The following is a 21,489-nucleotide window of genomic DNA, read 5'->3' on the forward strand; positions in this document are numbered from 1 at the left end:
TCAGAAGTGTGGGGGCTTTCTCGCCCCATCTCGGGATGTGGAATCACACGGTCTAACCTGATGCTCCAACGCAGACCTGGGGGGCGGGGGGGGGGGTGGGTGTTGCATTGTCTGAGGTGTCGTCCTTCGGTTCAGACATTAAACCGAGGTCCCGTCTGTCTGTTTGGGTGGACGTTAAAGATCCCGTGACTCTATTCGAAAAAAGAGATGGGAGTTTCTTTCTCCCGGTATTCTGGCCAAGAATAAGAAGAAGAACAACAACTTGCATTTATATAGCGCCCTTCATGGGAGAATAGCGTCTTGGAGCGCTTGACAGTGGCGGAGACTGACGCTCAGCCAGGTGGGAGAGGGGGGGAGGTGAGGCAGGTGACCGTAAACACGATCAAAAAGGAAACAACCCCCTCCCCGCACACCCCACCCCCACCCCCGTATAAAATTGGTCACTCAATCCACGGCTGTTTGTGAGACAATACTGTGCGCATTTGGCTGCTGCGTTTCTTCCACAAAAAAAAATACACCGTCACTCCACTTTACAGTATATTATGTTAAACGTTTTGAGACGTCTCAAAGACGTGAAAGGCACGACATCAAATGCAAGGATTACTATTATTATTATTATTGATAATAAAATGCTGGGATTTTTAACAACACCTAAACAAGGAAAACACTACTCAGTTTAATGATTCATCAGTGGAATGGCGCCTCCGAAAATACAGAACTCCCTCCCTCCAACACCCACCGGAGAGACAGACGAGAATGTACGCTCAAAGTCATGAGGTGGGACTTGAACCCGCAGGTAAAATGTGACCGGCGAGGTCAAGCGGCCATCTAATTGCTCACAAGTAGGATACTGATGCAATGTGTAGGACATGGTGGTTCCCTGATACAGCCTCTCAGACTCTTTTCGCCCAAGAGACTACTACTTGTGGAGTCCTGCAGCTCAGTGGTCAGAGCACTCGTCTCGCAAGCCAGAGGACCTGGGTTCGATTCCCGGGCAGGGCGAAACGTTGGGCAAGTTTCCTTACTCCCCACACATGCTTTTGCTTACCCAGCAGTAAGTACCCGATTGTGAGTCGATTGGCGGATCGCTTTTCCGGGGATAATAATCCCTTCAAAACAAACACATACATAAATGAATACTAATTTGGTCATTCAATCCATGACTGTTTGTGGGACGCTGCTGGGCCTAATTGGCTGCCGCGTTTCGCCCCCGAAACATACAGTCAATTCACTTTACGCTATATTCTGTGATAGAAAATAATATCTGAGGATCCAATATATAGCTTGGGACACGACATGTCAAGCGACTGCCAGGGTAGTGGTATTCGAACTAGATCGACCTTGGTCTTCTTTCGCCCAGCAAATTCTTATGTTCTTAGAGATGTCTCAAAGATGTCATAAGACGCCATATCAAATGTGAGGTTTGTTATTACATCCGACGATAAAAGTATAATCTGCCTCATATGTCATGGCGATGTAGATACAGACAGGTTGCAGTGATCAAACATTGACCTGGTGACTCATGCGAGATTATCCGCAACCAGTTTCGAAGAGCATCTTATCAGACTGTGAACGTGACTGGTCTAACAATCAGAGTGTTTGGTTCTCAATCGCGGTTCGACATTTCACATTTCCCCACCACCGCCGCCTCAGTTTCCAAACGAAATCGGAGACAGGTGTACAAGTTGTGTAAATAATCACTGGGCCTTATCGCGTTCATCTAATCAAAACCGTACCTTGCACGTAGCAGACACGATGACTTCCCTCAGCGCCGAATTATTTCACGGGCTCAGAAAAAAAAACACCCCCCGATCTGGGAATGTTTGAATGTTGGGCACTCCTAATCAGATAGTTAATCTTAGTTCAAAGTTCACTCTCTCCCACCCCTCCCTCCCTCCTCTTCCACAAAAGATGTGTCAAAGGTGATCATGTCGTATAGATAGATTGCGCGGTTTAGTTAGGACGCACTTTCAGGATAAGGGTCAGGTTTGATTATTTTTTCAAACATCCTGGTAGCTAACCATCAGAGGGGGAACCTTGACAAATGTCGTAATAATTCAAGTGGAATCTTCACCACTGATACAACCCCTTTCATGGCAGGAGGATGTCCCAAAGTGCTTCACAGGATTTACTGTAAAGTGCAGTGACTGTGGTGTTTTTGTAATGATAATAAATAATAATGATAATAATCCTTGCATTTCTTACAGCACCTTATCGTGTCTTCATGACCATATCGTGTCTGTGACCAATTGTATTTGGGGGATGCGTTGGCCAGGACACCAGGAGAAAGAGAGAAAAATTCCCTTTCCTCTTCGAATGTTGCCACGGGATCTTTAATGTCCACCTGAATAGGCAGATGGGATCTCGGTTTAATGTCTCACCTGAAGGACAGCAACACACACCCCCTCCCAACCCCCAGCTCTGCATTGGGATGTCAGCTTAGACTTAGATTTAACCGCTTGAACCCACAATCTTCTGGCTCAGAGGCGAGAGCGCTACCACTGAGCCAGACTGACACGCATTTACTGATGAAGACAGGGAGAAACTGGAGTCCTGTAGCTCAGTGGTTGGAGCACTCACATTGCAAGCGAGAGACCTGGGTTCAATTCCCGGCAGGGCGAAACCTTGGGCAAGTTTCCTTACTCCACACACCTGATAATAATCCCTCAAGAGAAAAAAACAATAATAAATTGATCATTTTCAATCCATATGACTGTTTGTGGGACAATGCTGTGCGCAATTGGCTGCTGCGTTCGCCCACAAATATACAGTCAATTCACTTTACAGTGTGTTCTGTGAAGCGCTTTGGGACGTCCTCCCAACGTGAAAAGCATATATCAAATGCAAGGATTATTATTATTATTATCCACGAAACGACAACAAACACCAACAAATTACATTTGTATCGCGCCTTTCACGTCAGGAGGACGTCCCAAGGTGCTGGACTGTCAGAGATCTGCTCCCGTTTGCGACAGTATATCCTATTACACGCTTTCAAACACCCGTGACGTGAAAGCAGCTCAGATCAAATGTAAGGATTATTACTAAGTGCACCGCTGTTGATTCAAGGATTGTTCGTAAAGTGAAACCCAGGTATGTGTGTGTCTAAAAAAAAATTCCATGATTAATTCAAAATCAATTCGAACAAGATAAATTCAAATCCCCCACATTTTCCAAGGACCGGCTTATCTGTCATCGCGGAGAGGCTTGTGTTACAAACTAAAAATAAACCCCGATTGCGTGCTATTAAATAACCCGATTAATCTCAGGGGCATAATGGTTAATTACTGATAAGGGACCGGGTCACCAATTTACGTAATAACTCTTTGCGCAGAGTCAATGCAACTCCTCTGCCGTTGCTATCAATGCAATGCCTCGCTGTTAGTTGCTTGCAAACATTAACAACAACGACTACTGCAACAACTTGCACTTATATAATAATAATAAAAATAATAATAATCCTTGCATTTGATACAGCACCGCATCACGTCGTTGAAACATCCCGAAGTGCTTCACGAATATAATGTAAAGTGCAGTGACTGTGTATATTGTGGACGAAACGCGGCAGTCCCACAGCAGCGTCCCACAGACAGCCGTGGATGGAATGATCAGATTACTATTATTTTTTTATTGAAACCTTTTTTTTTTGAAGGGATTATCACCCGCCCGGACAAGCGATCCGCCAATCGACTAACAACCAGATTCTTACTTACTGCTGGGTAAACAGAGGCGTGCGGAGCAAGGAAACTTGCCCAACATTTCGCCCTGACCGGGATTCAAACCCAGGTCTTCTCGCTGGCGAGACGAGTGTCCTCACCACTGAGCCACTGGGCTCAACATTAACAACAACTTGCTCTTCGTGCCATTGTTCAGCGTCTCGGAGCGCTTAACAAAGGCGGGGCCTGATGCCGAGCCGGGTGGCGGGGGGAGGTGAGGCTCAACATGGTTGAAGAGGAAGGTCTTCAGGGGTGATCTGAAAAAAGGGGAGAGGGTGGGGGGCAAGGCAGGGGGATTGAGGGAGAGCGTTCCAAGGTTTCGAAGCGTAGTGGCCGAAAGTGTGGCCACCGATGGTGGAACGGAGGGCACAAGGGACAAGCAAGGATCCAGCCGAGTGGAGGTAGACCCACTGTAAAGGTAAAAAATTATCCCCATTGTAGCTGAAAGGCTCAGGAATTCTCAGGGATTTAGGAATAAGAGTATTGCCTTACAATTTAAGCCTGGCTCAGTCGGTGACACACACTGTAGATTGAGTTTACCATCGAGATTGCCTCAACGCTTTCTCCGTAACATATCGCTCAATAGGATCAGACGAGAGAACTCACAACCGCGCAACAACAACAACAAATTGCATTTATATAGCGCCTTTTACGTCGGGAGAATGTCCCAAGGCAATGGATAGAGCAGAGGAGGAGTGAGCTGAGATGCTGAGATAATGTGGACTCCTGTAGCTTAATTCTTAAAACAAACTACTCATAATGATGCGGTCGCTTAATCCACGGCTGTTTGTGGGGACGCTGCTGTGCGCAATTGGCTGCAAAGCGTTTCGCCCCCAAAATATACAGTCAAATTCACTTTACAGTAAACGCTCTGAGACGTCTCGAAGGCGTGATAAGGCGCTGTTATCAAATGCAAGGATTATTATCATTGGTATAACTGAAGTCCTACCTGGCTGTTCAGGTGGACGTTAAAGTTCTGAGGCCACTGCTTGAAAAGAGAAGAAATGAGTTTCTCCTGATGTAATGGTCACAGTGTAAGATTATTTGGGGGGGGAGTTTGGAAAAGATTCCTTTATTCGAGCTTCATTAGGAGTCCTGTAGCATAGTGGTTAGAATGCTTGCCTTACAACTGGGTTCCTACTCACTGCTGGGTAAACAGAGTCCCGTGGAGTAAGGAAACTTGCCCGGGAATCGAACCCAGGTCCTCTCGCTTGCGAGACGAGGGCTGTAACCACTGAGTCAGAGGACTCCACATTTTTTTTAATGTTATTATTCAAAAGGTGAAACTCTCATCTCTGTCTTCCCCTCCTTCTGCTTTCATCACCTTTCGCTGCACTTGACAGCGTATCCCGTCCCTTTGGACCCTTTGAGACGTCTCGAAGACGTGATAAGGCGCTGTATCAAATGCGAGCATTATTATTATTATTATTATTATTCGGTTTTGTATGTATCTGACTCCGAAGCGGAGCGGGGATGGTGGGGGGAACAGGGCGTGGGGAAGAGGGAGAGAAGCGAGTGAGGGGAGGGGAGGGGAGATGCTGCAGACAATTCTGTGGGAAGTAATCATTCAGGAAGCGCGCTGATGAGAGGACCCTCTCACATGATCCTATTGTGAATTAAAGCGAATCTCAGGAACAGATGGTTGCATCGGTTTCCCCTCTTCCGCCGCTGATGATTTTGACACTGCAACAATCAGCCTCCATCAGTGTCTAAGTACCAGCTTGATATTCTCGCCACTTCACTCCCTCCTTTCTTCCTCCCTCCTCCCTCTCTCTCTCTCTCTCTCTTTCCTCGCACCAGCCTGGCATTGCTCACAGCACCTGTCACTGATCCGCCCTCTGTGTGTCCCGAATTCACCTTGCGCACTCCTGCCAGACCCACTCTGCGTCTCCATCCTCCTGTACCACACACACAAGCAGGAGTTTAGCTTTGAGCGAGACACATTCATTCCTCTCACCCCGCTTTTCCTGTCAGCTCGCAGACTTATTATTATTAACTGCAAAGACTGCAATGTCCCACCAACAGTCATTTAAGGGAGTGACTCATTTTAATTAGTAATAATAATAATGATGATAATAATCCTTGCTTTTGATATAGCGCCTTATCAAGTCTTCGAGACGTCTTAAAGCCCTTCGCTGTGAAGCGGATTGACTGTATATTTTGTGGGCGAAACGCTTTGCAGCCAATTGCGCACAGCAGCGGCCCCGCAAACAGCCGTGGATGGAGTGACCAGATTATTATTATTTTTTATTGAAAACATTTTTTTTTGAAGGGATTATCACCCGCCCGGACAAGCGATCCGCCCGTCGACTAACAACCGGGTTCCTACTCACAGAGTGAGGTAAAAACAGAGGTCTTAGGTGCAACGACGGTGCATTTTGTAGGTGAATGCAGTCGGGAGCGTGCATTTGCGCACAGCAATGTCCCACAAAAAGATTTTATTTGGGGGATTGTTGGCCAGGATACAGGAGGACACTTGCTTCTGAGACATCTAGTGGACGGGATAAGGCGCTATATCAAATGCAAGGATTGTAACACATACAAATAACATATAGATCTGGTTCACACATCTTTAACCCATCATCCTCTGTCCTCTATCCTTTTCTCCTTTGTCTTCCTTGCTCTGACCACCCCCCTTCCCCCCCTCCTCTCTATTAGCCCTTAAAAGCCTCTCCCTCCCAACACGCCCCCAGTTCTGACGAAGGGTCGTGGACCCGAAACGTTGACTCACTTTCCTTTCTCCATAGATGCTGCCCTGACCTGCTGAGCGTTCCCGGCGGCTTCTGTTTTGGTGCATGGATTATAACCTTTTGGTTCAGTTTGGTTGTGCTCTTGCCTTGGTGTTGGAAGGCTGTGGGATGGAGAGTCACAGGTCATGGGGACAAGGTGGAGTCCTGTAGCTCAGTGGTTAGAGCACTCGCTTTGCAAGCGAGAGACCTGAGTTCAATTCCAGGCAGAGGGCGAAACCTTGGGCAAGTTTCCTTACTCCACACAGAGCCTAATAATAATCCCTCCAAAAACAAAAACAATAATAAAATTGGTCATTTTCAATCTACGACTGTTTGTGGGACATTGCTGTGCGCAATTGGCTGCCGCGTTCGCCCACAAATGTACAGTCAATTCACTTTACAGTGTGTTCTGTGAAACGCTTTGGGATGTCCTCCCGACGTGAAAAGCGCTTTATCAAATGCAAGGATTATTATTATTATTATTGTTATAAGGTGGGTGGTGAGGGTCTTATCAGGATATAATAGGATGCAATCTATCGGACGAGATGTGAAACTTGGTCGACTGTCCAGGTGGACGTTAAAGGTTCCATAGCACTATCCGAGAATACCTCACTATCTCACACAGCGAGCTGTTCGAATGGCCTCCTTCTGTGCAGCATAATTCTACGATTCTATGCAAAGGACTGGCAGTGTTTTGCCTATGAAATAGGAACATAGGGACAGCAGTAGGCCATTCAGTCCCTCGAGCCTGTTCCGCCATTGTATTAAATCATGGCTGATCTGTACCTCAGCCAATTGCGCACAGCAATGTCCCACAAACAGTCGTTTATACACAGAAATTATACACAGAAATACACAGTCACTACACGTTACAGTACAACAACAATAGCTTGCATTTACATAGCGCCCTTCACGCAGAGTAGCGTGAAAAGAGTGTTTGCGAGGCAAGTGCTTTAACCACTACGCTACAGTCTCTAACAGTGGTTAGAGCACTCGCCTCGCAAGCGTGAGGACCCGGGTTTGATTCCCCGGGCAGGGCAAAACGTTGGGCAAGTTTCCTTACTCCACACACACGCCTCTATTTACCCAGCAGTAAGTAGGAACACGGTTGTTAGTCGATTGGCGGTCTGTTTTTCCGGGGGTAATAATCCTAATTTTTTAAAAAAAATACTAATAATTAATCAGTCAAACCCCGGCTGTTTGTGGGGACGCTGCTGTGTGCAATTGGCTGCCGTGTTTCGCCCACGAAATATACAGTCAATTCACTTTACAGTACATCCCGTGAAGCGCTTTGAGACATCTCAAAGATGTGATAAGGCGCCATATGAAGCGCAAGGATTATTATTATCATTGTTACTGGTCAATCAGCGACTCTGTAGGGCTGAATTCCTATCCAGCAACCACCTTGGATTTGGGCCGACCTTCCTTTATCCCGCTCCGTGGCCTTGAAACTCTTGGCATTCGGCTCCAAAAAGTTCAGGAGGGCCAAGGGTTTCCTCAGGCTCTACCGCTGGCCCCAAGAGGGAGCCCCACAGGGAGGGAGGGAGGGAGGGAGGGAGGGAATAAGGGAAAATACATAAAGAAAAAGCGGCTAATTTCACCACATTCCCTCTCCCGCCTTGACGTTCAGTCTGAATGCGCGTCCAGGAACGCCGGGCTGTAGGGAAGGGAATCATTTCCTTCCGGTTGCAGACTAAAGAGCGAAGTTAACATTTTGATGTTGGTTTAAAGACTTTTTAAGGTGCTGCCCACAGATAGTGGTGGTTTGTGTGCGTGTGTCTGTGTGGGGGGGGGGTGGTCTGAGACCATTGTGGGATGGATGAGAGGAGGGAGGGGGGAGATGCCGGGTGGGAGTGCTGCATTGTCGGAGACGCCGTTCTTGGGATGAGACGTCAAACCGTTAAGTCCTACCCGTGCTCAGTTCGGATAGACATGAATGATCCCATGGCATCGCTCGAAGAGAGGAGGGAGGTTTTTGGGCTGAGAATCCCAGAGATTAAAGCTCTCCTTCACTTCCCGGCAGCTTGCGGTACTTTGGATTTGCACAGATTTAAGATCGTTGTCAAAAGAACCAGAGGGGACCAGATGAGGAGACGTTGTCTTACACAGCGAGCTGTTCGAATGGCCTCCTTCTGTGCTGCATAATTCTACGATTCTATGCAAAGGACTGGCAGTGCTTTGCCTACGAAATAGGCACATAGGGACAGGAGTAGGCCATTCAGTCCCCCGAGCCTGTTCCGCCATTGTGTTAAATCATAGCTGATCTGTACCTCAACTCCAACTGTACACAGAAATACACAGTCACTACACGTTACAGTACAACAACAATAGCTTGCATTTACATAGCGCCCTTCAGGCAGAGTAGCGTCTCGGAGCGCTTAAATGGGGGAGGGGAAGACGCTTAAGGGGTGGAGAGGTGAGGAGGCAATGAGGGGTGCAGGAGTGGGGGTTGTGGGAGGGAGTGGGGAGTGGGGGGAGGGAGGTGGGGAGAAAGGGATGCTGAGTTGGGTAATCATTCGATAAAAATTCCACACGCCTTGTGTATTCAGTTCATTTTTTAATGTTTAAACAAAGCAGATTTATACCAGCGGACTAACGTGTTATATTTCTCTTTTTAAAATAAAATCTTTTTTTTTTTGCTGGCGAAAAGGAGGGGGAACATGTTATGGGCCCCTCCTGCTCGCCAGCAGTGACGTTGTTCCTTTCATTACTACACCGGTCGGACATTCAGATCGCGAGTGTGTGTGTGTGTGTGTGTGTTTGTGTGTGGTGGGGAGGGTGGGGGGATTTGCACATAAAGCCCAGGACCTTCTTCATATCCCCCCTGAGGACAGATTAACCACTGCGACGTGTTGCACGGAAGTACGGTTCAGGCCAGGACTCTAGGACTCGCTTGCAAAACAGTCGAACCCTGTCCTCTACGTTGGTGCACCTTCCAATCCAGGAGATAATAATAAATAATATTAACAATCCTTGCGGTTGATACAGCGCCTTATCACGTCTTCGAGACGTCTCAAAGGACACTTCACAGAACACAGAACATACTGTAAAGTGAATTGACTGCGTATTTTATGGGGCGAAATGCGGCAGCCAATTGCGCACATCAGCGTTCCCACAAATAGTGGTGGATTGAGCGACCAAATTTTATTGTTAAGGAATATCCGGCTATCCCCGGAAAATTGATCCGCCAATCGATAAACAACCGGGTTCCTTCTCACTGCTGGGTAAACAGACTCATGTGTGTGGAGTAAGGAAACTTGCCCAAAGTTTCGTCCTGCCAGGAATTGAACGAACCCAGGTCTCTCGCTTGCGAGGCGAGCGCTCTAACCACTGAGCGGCAGGACTCCAGATAGTGGAGAAGGGCAGAGGAAGGGGTGGGGGAGGGTTAACAAATGGTTTACCCCTCTCACTAACTCAGGGAGTACGGGGGTTAATAACAGTAACAAGTGAGGTCTCAACTGCGATCAGCTCGCTAGCTAACTTGGCAGGATTCGAACCTGAATCTAGTCTGAAAGGCCCCGGGTGCTGCCACATCGATAGACCTTTTCCTCTCATCTCACCTCACCTTAGCACCCATCTCATCCTCCAAGGGTATGGAAGGACTGCCAAGTGCATTGATCCAGCCCCAAGGTAGGAATGGAGTTGGCTCAATTCTAGCCCTCAACCCCCGGCTGATGCTTCAGTGCAGTGCTGGGTGGCTCTGCATGTTGAAGGTGTCGCCCTTCAGATGACGGGTTAACCCCAAGTCTTTTTCGCACCCCCTCACCCCTCCCCATCACAGACCTCTTCGATTCCCGGTTCGACGAAGTAATGAAAGGAACGAACCTTAGAAGGCAAAGATCCTTCCGGGAAAACCCACAGAGTAACAGTAGACGTCCCCAATAATAATAATAATAATAATAATAATAAAATACAGCAAGAGCAAGAACAGCAAGTTAGAAAAAACATCTACAGAAGCTTGTACATCTCTTTGTAACGGACTCCTCGTGATAAATCGTTTTTTTTAACTTTACAATAAGGCTTAAAAAATCAAAACAATCTTTTAGGAAACGAAACACGACTTGGTGGAAACGAACATGGAGGGTGAGGTGCGTGTGCTTGGGGTGGGTGGGGGGATCTTCAGGGCTGCTGTGTTTCATGGCTAACGCTAGCATTAATTGACAAACACTGGGTGGTAGCACCCCGGGTTAATGTCTCGCCCTTTTCAGATCCCACCTTGGCAAAGGGTGGGATGGGCGGGCAAGGCAGGATGGGGCATGGGTGGGGGGTGAGTGGGAGGTGAAGTAGGGTGAGGCAGAGCAGGAGAAGCAGCATAGGGCAGGGTTGATCTGCCGAGTAAAATGCAAACCTCTCTGTTCGTTCCCCTCTTGCCCCCCACTATCGCACCCCACCTCCCTCCCTCCCTCCCTCCCTCCCTCCGGGCCAAAATTTATTCTGTTTACTCGGATTTAAAGTACCTTTTCCAAGGTGAGTCTTGGAATGAAAGGTGCCTTACAGTTGCCGGCAAAAATAATAATAATAATAATCCTTGCGTTCAATGTAGCGCCTCATCACGACGCCGAGACGTCTCGAAGCGCTTCGCAGAACATAGTGTAAAGTGAATTGACTGTGTGTTATTTTGAGGGCGAAACAATAAAGTTTCCCTCTCCCCGTCCCCCGGCCACAAACACTCTCAAACACTCATGTGTTTAATTATTATTATCTTAAATCCGATTAAACAATGAAACCCTTATTAATCGATGGGTTGGGTTGCTCTGGGGCCATTCGGCAAAATAAAGACAACATTTTATTGGTGGGGGGGGGAAGAACATAAAAAAGAGCACTTACCCGGGAAGAATAATACACACAAGTATGTGTGTGCGCGCGTGCTCTGAGACGCTACCCTACGCGAGGGGTGCTATATAAATGCAAGTTGTTGTTATACTGCCAACCTAATGCCAGCCTAATGTTTGGAAATGCCGCAAATTACACACCCACCCCTTCTCCCCCCCCGCTTCCATACCGTATGTTTGCGAGCGGGTCTGTGTGTAGATATACGCATACACATATACACGTTGCGTTCTTGTCTGTCTACTTGACTGCCACTTACACGAATGAGACCTGCAAGTCGTCGGACACAGAAATGTGACCGAGAGCCAAATTATAAAAACTCTCACAAAACATCTGCCTCAAAACCCTTTGGCCAGTAATCCGGGTAGCGGAGGAGAAGATGGACATTTTCTCCTCGAACGATCAATAATTCCCCCCTATCCCTCCCCCCCCCCGCCCCCCCCCACCCCCTTCCACCCCGCCACCACCGCCCCACTCTCTGAGATGAAATTTACTCCGTTTGCTGGAATTTAAAGTACCTCTTCCAAGGTGCATCTTAGAATCTAAGATCCAGATCTTTTGGGCTCTGGAAATGACCCAGATCTCAATGACGCAGTAGGATTCACGCTCTCTCCTCGAAAGCTGTGTCGTAAGTTTTTTTTTCTTTGTCTGCGGGGCGGAGGGGTTGCAGGACGAAGGCAGCCCCTGACTTTGAGAATCAGAGAATCATAGAACATTACAGCACAGAAGGAGGCCATTCGGACCCATCTCGTCTCTCGGTTCCGAGAGAAAGAGAGAAAGAGAGAGAGAGAGAGAGAGAGAGAGGGGTTGGGGGGGTTTGTGTGGCGAGGGGAAGGAAGAATAAAAAATATTAAAACAAGTAAAACTTCTGAGGAAAGCAGAACGATTGAAACGCTGCCTCGAGGCCGAATTGGACCGAATTGTTTTACTCTTCTAGCGTGTGCTCAAGTTAAATCGAATCTCTCTTGGAACAGAGATCCCAAATAATTTAATTATTTGAAGCAAGTCGTTCTGCTCGCGTGGGTGGGACTAGTCAAGACAGTTCAAGATGGCGGCTGGGGTAGCTGGGAATCGGGGAGAGAAAGGTCCATCTGAAAGGCCTCGCGAGTAGAAGGCTCAGGGTGGCGTCAACTCAACTCTGTGGGGGTTTCAGACACGTGTTACTTCTGCTAATTCTGAAACGCTCCCGAACGGCGATGGGAATAAAGGCCAGGCGCGCTCTCATGCGATAACACTACCCCCCCCACCCCTGCCTCCACCACCACCCCCTTCTTCTTCCCCCGTCAGGCAACCCATCGGTCCAGGCGGGAGACAGCAGACAGACACACTGACTCATTGCCCCTATCCTGAACTGCAGAGTCAAGGGGGCTGTCCGTGTTTCGACGTTTAACGGGCCGTTTGTGGGACCGTTAGCTGTCGGGGTACCCCACGTGGGTTTGGTCGTTCCCTTACTCTGTGCCCCGTCAGCCAGGGTTCATCCCATCTCAATCACGATTCACGACAACACCCCACCTCTCTCCTCCTGATCGGTTTGTTTGGAGGGTGAGGAAGGGCTTGGATTGGAGTTCAGATTAGGATGCCTTCTCCTTCCCCTCTAATCCCACTCCCTCTCCGGTGCTTGAATCCCTTGTGACACTGTTATGGCACTTACTCACCTAACTCGGATGTGGTACACACGGAGGAAAGGGACATGGAATTGGCCCTCTGGGAAATGAGGAGCAAAAGGGAAGAGAACCAGAGAGGAGAGAGGGATGGAAGAAAGAGAGAGAGAGAAAGAGAGAGAGAAGGGAGGGAAGGCGAAGAGAGAGAGGGAGGGAGTGAGAGGAAAGGAGGAAAGAGAGATTGAGGGAGGAAGGGAATGAAGGGGTGAGGGGGAGAGAGGAAGGGTGAGAGGAAAGATGGAGAGACTGATAAAGAGATGGGGGAGGTGGAAGGAGAGTGGGAGAGATGGAGGGAGAGAGGAGGGACATAGGGAGAGAGGGAGGGAGGGAAAGGGTGAGTTGGAGAGACGGACTGAGAGAGGGAGAGAGGAAGGAATAGGCCAGCAAAGGTTGTGTCCACTTTATCGTGGTGGGCGAGGGTGGGGAGGGAGAGAAGGAGGACAAGGAAAAGCACAAGTCTATTGCCCTCAGGTTGGGACTTAGGAAGAGGTAGAGCCTAATGCAACATTAATAACAATCCTTGCATTTATACAGCCACCTTATCACGTCTTTACGACGTCTCAAAGCGCTTCTCAGAATATACTATAAAGTGAATTGACTGTACAGTTTATGGGGCGAAACGCGGCAGCCAATTGCGCACAGCAGCGTCCCACAAACACTCGTGGAGATTGGAGTGACCGATTTATTATTATTATTATTGTTATAAATTTGTTTTTGAAGGGATTATTACCCCCGGAAAGGCGATCCGCCAATCGACTGACAACCGGGTTCCTACTTACTGCTTAGGTAGGGGGAGTGCAGGTGGAAAAAGAATAACAACATGAAGACTTTGGCCACTATATATAAAATATATATATGTATATAATAGAGAAAGAGAGAGAGAGAAAGACATTTGCTACCTTTTTACTCCACAACGAGCTTTTACATGGTACATTTTTATTTTCAGAATGGCCAAAAAACAATGGGTAGGAGGAGGATGAACCGAGTGGGGGTGGTGGGAGGTGTAGGGAAGCGAGGGGGGGGTGGGCGAAGAGGAGCGGGTGTGTGGGGAAGGTAGAGGGGGGGCGGGGGCGGGGGGGTTAGGGAAATGGGGGTTAGGGAAAAAGAGAAATTAGACGGAATTATATATATATATATTTTTCAAAAATCCTTCCAGAAAAAATCGAGGCCGGTTTTGCTTTTCTCATACAACTGAACAAGCAAGTTATTGTGCATGTTTCCCCCTCCCCACCCCCCCCCCCCCCAAAAGGCGCTGTATGTAATGCCTCAAGCCTCTCTCACAAGCAGCTACTTCTCATCCCTACAAGTGGTGGTGTCCAAGGTGGGTGGGTGGGGGTAGGTGGGGGGTGGAGTGGGGTAGGTGGGGGGTGGGGTGGGGTGGGGGGGGGGGTTTGGTAGGGTGCAGTGTGGGGTGGGAATCCTTCCTTCACTGAGCTCACGACAAAGCTCCCTCTTGTCGCCATTATGCTTTGCTGCCGCCTTCTTTCGACTGCGTGGTCATGTCGTTGGTAACTGACACCTCCTCAGTCTCTGGACTCAAGGCCTCTTTGCCGTTGTCTTCCTTTAAGAGTGACTTTCTGTGGAGAGTTACGTGAGAGAGAGAGAGAGAGAGAGAGTTGGTTCATAGAAACGGGAGTAGGCCGTTCAGCCCCTCGAGCCTGTTCCGCCCTTGCCCCTGATACCCTGACCTCACAAATTTCCATCCGCCTCAGTCTTGTAGATGTGAATGGATCCCGCCATAATCCACAGCCTTTTGGGAGAGGGTTCCAGATTTCCACTGCCCTTCGGGTGAAAAAACTGCCTCCTGATTTCACTCCTAAATGGTCTCGCTCGAATTTTATGATGATATCCCCCTCCCCCCAACCCCCCACCCCGTTCTGGATTCCCCAACCCACCCACCAGAGGAAATAATTTTTCTGTATCTCCCCTAACAAATCCCTTTATTATTTTAATAAACCTCAATTAGACCACTCCTCAACCTTCCAAACTCAGGGGAATAATACTACTACTAATAATAATAATCCTTGCATTTGATATAGCGCCCTTATCTGCCTTCGAGACGTTTCAAGACGGTTCGCAGAGCACACTGTCAAGTGAACTGACCGTATATTTTGTGGGCGAAATGAATAGAGACCAAGTTTATGCAATCTGTCCTCATGACTGAACCTGTTTAGCCCTGGAATCACTCTGTTAAATCTATGTCGCACCCCCTCCAGAGCCAATACACCTTTCCTGATGGTGTGGTGCCCCAAAACTGCACTCCAGAATGGATCTGTCAGCCTGGCTCAGTGGGTAGCACTCTCACCTCCCAAGCCAGAAGGTTGCAGGTTCAAGATTCCCACACCGGATACTTTGACCTGATATATATGTATATATATATATATATATAACGTGTATATAGTCTTGGGCTGACACACCAGGGGGTGTTCTGGGGGTTGTGTGCTTCACTGTCGGAGATGCTGTCCTTGGGAAGGGATATTAAGGCGACATTATTATAATTTTTTATTACTATTAAACTGAGGTCCGAGCCTGCTTGGATTCCGCAAAAAACTATTTGAAATGGGAAGGGAGTATATCCCGTTGATCTGGTCAACGATCGCCTCAATAAAATTCTGCTGCTTGGGGGTTATAATAATAATAATTTTTGAACTTGATACGGCGCCTTATCACGTCTTCGAGTGACCAAATTATTATTATTTCTTTTTATTTTGGGGAGGGAAGGGACTATTATTATCACTCACTCCACGACCTGTTTGTGAGACCATGTTGAGGGCAAATTGGCTGCCGCCTGTTGCCCACAAAACACGCAGTCAATTCGCTCCGCAGTCTGCCACGTGAAGGGCTTTGAGACGTCTCGAATACGTGATAAGGCGTTGCATCGAGTGCAAGGATTATTATGATTATTATTATTGCTACTTACTCCGGTTCTGTGAGGGGTGTGGTCTCATTCGGCTCATTGACTGGGCTCCCGTCATGGTTTGTGATTGGTTCCTCTTCCGTTCTCATCTCCACTATGGGCTCTTTCGATCCATCTTTGCTGAGAGAATAAACAACCACAGAGGACCGGTAAAGAGACCGGAGGTTTAACAACAACAACAACTTGCACTTATATAGCGCCCTTCACACAGGGTAGCGTCTCAGAGCGCTTAACAGTGGCGGAATCTGACTCTGAGCTGGGGAGGGGCGGGGAGGGGGGGAGGATGGGTGGTAGTTTTCAGGCGGGACTTGAAAAGGGGAGGGGGGGGCAAGGTGGAGGGACTAAGGGAGAGTCATTCCAGAGTTTCAGGGCGGAGTGGCTGAAAACCCGGCCTCCGATTGTGGGGCCGAGGGTGCGAGGGACGAGCAGGAGGCCGGTGCTGGTCGAGCGGTGGCGCTGGGTGATGGATTGGGGAGTGAGGAGGTCGGAGAGAGCCAGCTGTGTGACGTACAGGACTTGAAGGCATTTAATAATAATAAATAATTATCCTTGCATTTGATATAGTGCCTTATCGCGTCTTCGCACGTTGAGACGTCTCAGTCTGCTTCGCGGGAGTTTAGCGTGTCATTTGAAGGCAAACGCGGTAGTCAATTTGCACACAGCAACGTCCCACAAACCGCCGTGAGGTGAACGACCAATTTTATTTGGGGGGATTGTTGGCCAGGACACCGGGAGAGAGAAACTCCTTTCTCTTTTCGAATAGCGCCGCGGGATCTTTAACGTCCACCTGAACAGGCACAGACAGGGCCTCGGTTTAACGTCACATCCGAAGAACAGCGACAATGCTGCGCTCCCCCAGTACTGTACTGAACTATCAGCCTACGTTCAACATGGGGCATGAACCCACAGCTTTCTGTTTTACAGGTGAGAGTGCGACCCAATGAACCAGGCTGATACTTCCCCTTTAACAAACCTCTGCTACATTTAGACTCACCTGGCTGCCATTCACACACACACGCACTCATACACACGCTCGCATACGCATGCACACACACAACACAAAACACACATGCACACAAAACACACACGCGGATAGAGGGTTCATACTGATGAAAAAGGGCTCACAGGTCTCGGACTGGGTGGAATTTCAGTCCTTGGTCAGTTTCCCGGGATCCTTGCATTTGATACAGCGCCTTATCACGTCATTGAGACGTCCAAAAGCGCTTCGCAGAATATACTGTAAAGTGGAGCGACTGTACTTTTTGGGGATGAAACCCGGAAGCCAATTGCGCGCAGATAGAGTGACCAATTTTGTTTTGTTTAAAAAGATAATTATCCCCGGAAAAGCGATTCGCCAATCAACTAACAACCGGGTTCCTACTTACTGCTGAGTAAACAGAGGCGCGTGTGTGGAGTAAGGAAACTAGTCTAAGGTTTCGCCCTGACCCGCCTGGGGATTCAACCCGGGTCCTCTCGCTTGCGAGGCGAGCACTCTAACCACTATGCTACGGGGTGACGGAAAAGTCTGCAGTCGGACAAAATATCGCAAATCCCTTAGGAAGAAATCCCTTTGAAATTCCCAGCGTCTTGCGGGGAATCTGCAGTCTGCCTTTCCCTTCCCATCCCCTCCTCCCATTCTACATCGGGAGCGGATTCCTTATCTTCAAGATGTATCGCATTAACCAGCCTGTTAATGCAATGGCTGTTTATTAGGCACTTAGTCTGTTAGAAGCAGAAAGCACGATTGCCTAATTGATCTAATTTGCACGCTCCATTTAAGGCGTTCCTTCTCTGTGGCCCAGTAAGAAATATACCCATCGACTGAACGCTGGATAGATTGAACCACTTTTAAGTTATAGGGAAAAGTCAACTACTTAATTAACCAAATTTGCTCATGCATATTAAGAACTCATGAGTATAATTAGGAATTTACCATCTCCAATCAAATAATGAATACACTGTACGTTTCACAAAGCTGGAGCTTATGGTGTTTGGGTAACAAATGGAAGTGGATTTGGTTTGTGTCACTGACGGTGAATCTGTCGGTCTTCCTTCTTTATAAATATAGGGGAGTCCTGTAGGTCAGTGGTTAGAACACTCGCCTCGCAGGCGAGAGGACCGGGGTTCGATTCCCGGGGCAGGGCGAAATGTTGGGCAAGTTTCCTTTTTCCACACACACACACACACACACACACCCACACACACACGTTCTGTTGGCCTTGCGGTAAGTAAGAACCCGGTTGTTAGTCAATTGGCAGATCGCTTTTCCGGGAGGTAATAATCCCTTCAAAAAGAAATTTAAAAACATTTGGACACTCAATCCACGACTGTTCGTGGGGACGCTGCTGTGCGCAATTGGCTGCCGTCTTCGCCCACAAAATACACAGTAAATTCGCTTTACAGTATATTCTGTGAAGCGCTTTGGATGGTTAAAGGTCGCGACACTGAACAGAGAGGTGTGTTTAACATCTCATCCGAAGGACGGCACCTCCAACAATGCAGAGCTCGCCTCAGCAACGCATTGGGCTTGTCAGCCTTGCGAGTTCAAAGTCCCGGCGTGGGGGCTTGAACGCACGACCTTCCCACCCGGCTTGTAGCCTCGGAGAGGACACAGAGGAGATTTACCAGAATGGTACCAGGGATGAGGGATTTCAGTTATGTGGAGAGGCTGGAGAGGCTGGGATGGTTCTCCTTAGAGCCGAGAAGGTTAAGAGGAGATTTAATTCACGTGTTCAAAATTATGGGGGGTTTTGATAGAAACTGTTTCCACTGGCGGGTGAGTCGGGTCATAGATTTAAGATAATCGGCAAAAGAACCACAGGGGGAGATGAGGGAGGAGAAATGGGTTTTACACAGAGAGTTGTTACGGTCTGGAACGCACAGCCTGCAGCAAGTTTCTAAAGGGAATTGGATAGGTACGTGAAGAGGAAAAATTTGCAAGGATATGGGGCAAAGAGCGGGGGAGTGGGACTGATTGGGTAGCTGTTCCAAAGGCATGATGGGCTGAATGGCCTCCTTCTGTGCTGTAAGACTCTTATGTTTCTATTACCGAGCCTAGCTGAAATTGGAATCGCTTCAAGGACATCAATGGAGAACCCGAGAGATGGTGGTGGGGTTCAAAAAATTGTTTAGTTTGATAAATAAATGATTCAAAAATCCTTGAATTTGCACGTCTCAAAGCGCTTCACTGGAGTCACTGTGAAATGGACTGACCATGTATTTGTGGGCAAATACGTTAGCACAATTGCGCACAGCAATGTCCCACAAACAGCCACATGCAGGCGTACAGGATACATTGATGTCGTGATTCTTGCTGGAGATCAATACCTTCCCGCTCAACACCCCCTTCAGCCTCTCTGCCCACCCTCTGAAACTCCATCCCATAGTCCCTCCGCCTCTCTCCCACCCTCGCCTCCTTCAAGACCCGTCTCAAGACCCTCCTCAACGACCGTGCCTTCGGTCACCCTCCTACCCCTTACCCTCCCCTGCCCTCTACCTCCTCCTGATCCCAACCACCAGCTCGGGTGGGACGTCCTCCTGACGTGAAAAGCGCTGTGTCAATGTGATGTGTTGTTGTTGTGGTTGGAGCCCCATCATTCCCATTAACAACGTATCTTGGACCTGAACCCCCCCACACACCACCTCCGCCCTCTCCAGTCCATCCCTCCTGTGAGTCCTCCCCTTCCCCTCCCCACCTCCGCTCCCCTCCCCGTCCATCACTTACAGATACGCGGCTTTGCCCTCCTCCGCGTCCTTGGTTTTGGTGCTAGAGCTGTTGCTTTTGCCGCAGACACGGGTGGTGATGAACATCAGGAGGCCGCACTGCTTGGTGAAGAAGCAGCTGACGTCGGTGATGACGAGGATGACGAGCAGGGCGCACACTCCCAGGCCCACCACCGCGCCGAGACCCAGGCTGCTGAACAGCGTGTCTGCAAACACAGAGAGGTGGGTAAGGTCAGTCGCTTCCGCTCTCGCCGGCCGTCAGCTCGACTCATCTCTGAAGGCTTCAGATCATCCTTGCTTTTCCATCGGCACTTAACGGTTAGAGTGCTCGCCTCGCAAGCGAGAGAACCCGGGGTCGATTCCCGGGGCAGGGCGAAACGTTTGGGCAAGTTTCCTTACTCCGCACACACACGCACGCACACACACACACGCACACACACACACAGACCTCTGTTTCAGCAGTAAGTAGGAACCCGCTTGTTGGATTGACTGATTGCTTTCTGCGGGTAATAAATAATACCTCCTCCAGCCCCCTCCACCACCCCCCCCAATAAATGTGGGTCGCTCGATCCACGACTGTTTGTAGGGACGCTGCCGTGCGCAATTGGCTGCTGCGTTTCGCCCACAAAATCTACAGTCACTCCACTTTACAGTATATTCCGTGGAGCGCTTTGAGATGTATGAACGGCTCGATCAGGCGCTGTATAGAAGGTTTAATCGGCGACATGATGAAATTTAATACGATTTAATCCAGCCTTTCACGTTGGGAGGATGTACCAAGGAGCTGGTTAACGCACGACACTGAAACATTGCAAAGCTCTTCACAGGGATAAGTTTAAAGTGCAGTGACTGTGCATTTGAGATGTATAGAAGACGTGAAAAGCACTATATCAAATGCAAGGATTATTATTATTATTATTATTTTTGGAGGCAAACCCGTCAATCGATTTGCACGGAGCAAAGACCCACAAACAGCCAATGACCAATCGTATCTGGGAGATTGCTGGCAAGGACAATAATAATAAATTAGTCATTTTGAATCTACGACTGTTTGTGGGACATTGCTGTGCGCAAATGGCTGCCGCGTTCGCCCACAAATATACAGTTAATTCACTTTACAGTGTGTTCTGTGAAGCGCTTTGGGACGTCCTCCCGACGTGAAAAGCGCTATATCAAATGCAAGGATTATTATTATTATTATTATAAGGACACCTTTTCGAATCGTGCCATTGGATCTTTAGGTAGTGTTCCTCTCCGATTTGAGGATGATGATGCCAACAATGAAGAGAGTATGCGCTCATGATGGATGGATCCATTGATGACTAGAGTAATAATACTAATAATCCTTGCATTTGATCCAGCGCCTTATCACGTATTCGAGACGTCTCAAAGCCCTTCACAGAATACAGTGTAAAGTGAATTGACTGTATATTTTCTTGGGCAAAATGCGGCAGTCAATTTCGTACAGTTGTCCCACAAACAGTCGTGGATTGAGTAATCATATTATTATTTTTTTTGAAGGAATTATTACCCCCCCGGAAAAGCGATCTGTCAATCGACTAACCACTGGTTTCCTGCTTACTGCTGGATAAACAGAGGCGTGTGTGTGTGTGGAGTAAGGAAACTTGCCCAAGGTTTCGCCCCCTGCCCGGGGAATCGAACCCGGGTCCTCTCGCTTGCGAGGCGAGTGCCCTAACCACTGAGCCACAGGACTCCACATATGGAGAAAGGGTAGGGGTTGGAGGTGGGGGAGAGATGGGATTAAATGGACTGACGATACAGGTTGAATGGGCTGAAAAGCCTCCTCCTGTTCCTTTGTTCCATCAAAGGAATCCTTCGGTTTCAACCCACAAGATCCCTTGGGGTCTGAGGCCAGTTTAGCAAGTCTTCTGATTACAATTTTGGATGTGCAT

The 21,489-nt window shown here is 48.4% G+C and overlaps 1 protein-coding gene across 1 annotated transcript in view; it reads right to left on the bottom strand.

The window, feature by feature from the left end:
* Window positions 1-14,328: 14,328 nt before the first annotated feature.
* The window catches only part of LOC103189793 (neural cell adhesion molecule 2), a 274,085-nt gene continuing 266,924 nt past the window's right edge, over window positions 14,329-21,489 (bottom strand). Inside the window, 3 exon segments of the mRNA XM_042334307.1 lie at window positions 14,329-14,513; window positions 15,857-15,973; window positions 19,578-19,782. Coding sequence (XP_042190241.1) covers window positions 14,399-14,513; window positions 15,857-15,973; window positions 19,578-19,782 — 437 coding nt within the window. The 3' untranslated portion in view covers window positions 14,329-14,398.

Source organism: Callorhinchus milii, unplaced genomic scaffold (assembly GCF_018977255.1).
Source record: "Callorhinchus milii isolate IMCB2004 unplaced genomic scaffold, IMCB_Cmil_1.0 Scaffold4, whole genome shotgun sequence".
Lineage (NCBI taxonomy): Eukaryota > Metazoa > Chordata > Chondrichthyes > Chimaeriformes > Callorhinchidae > Callorhinchus > Callorhinchus milii.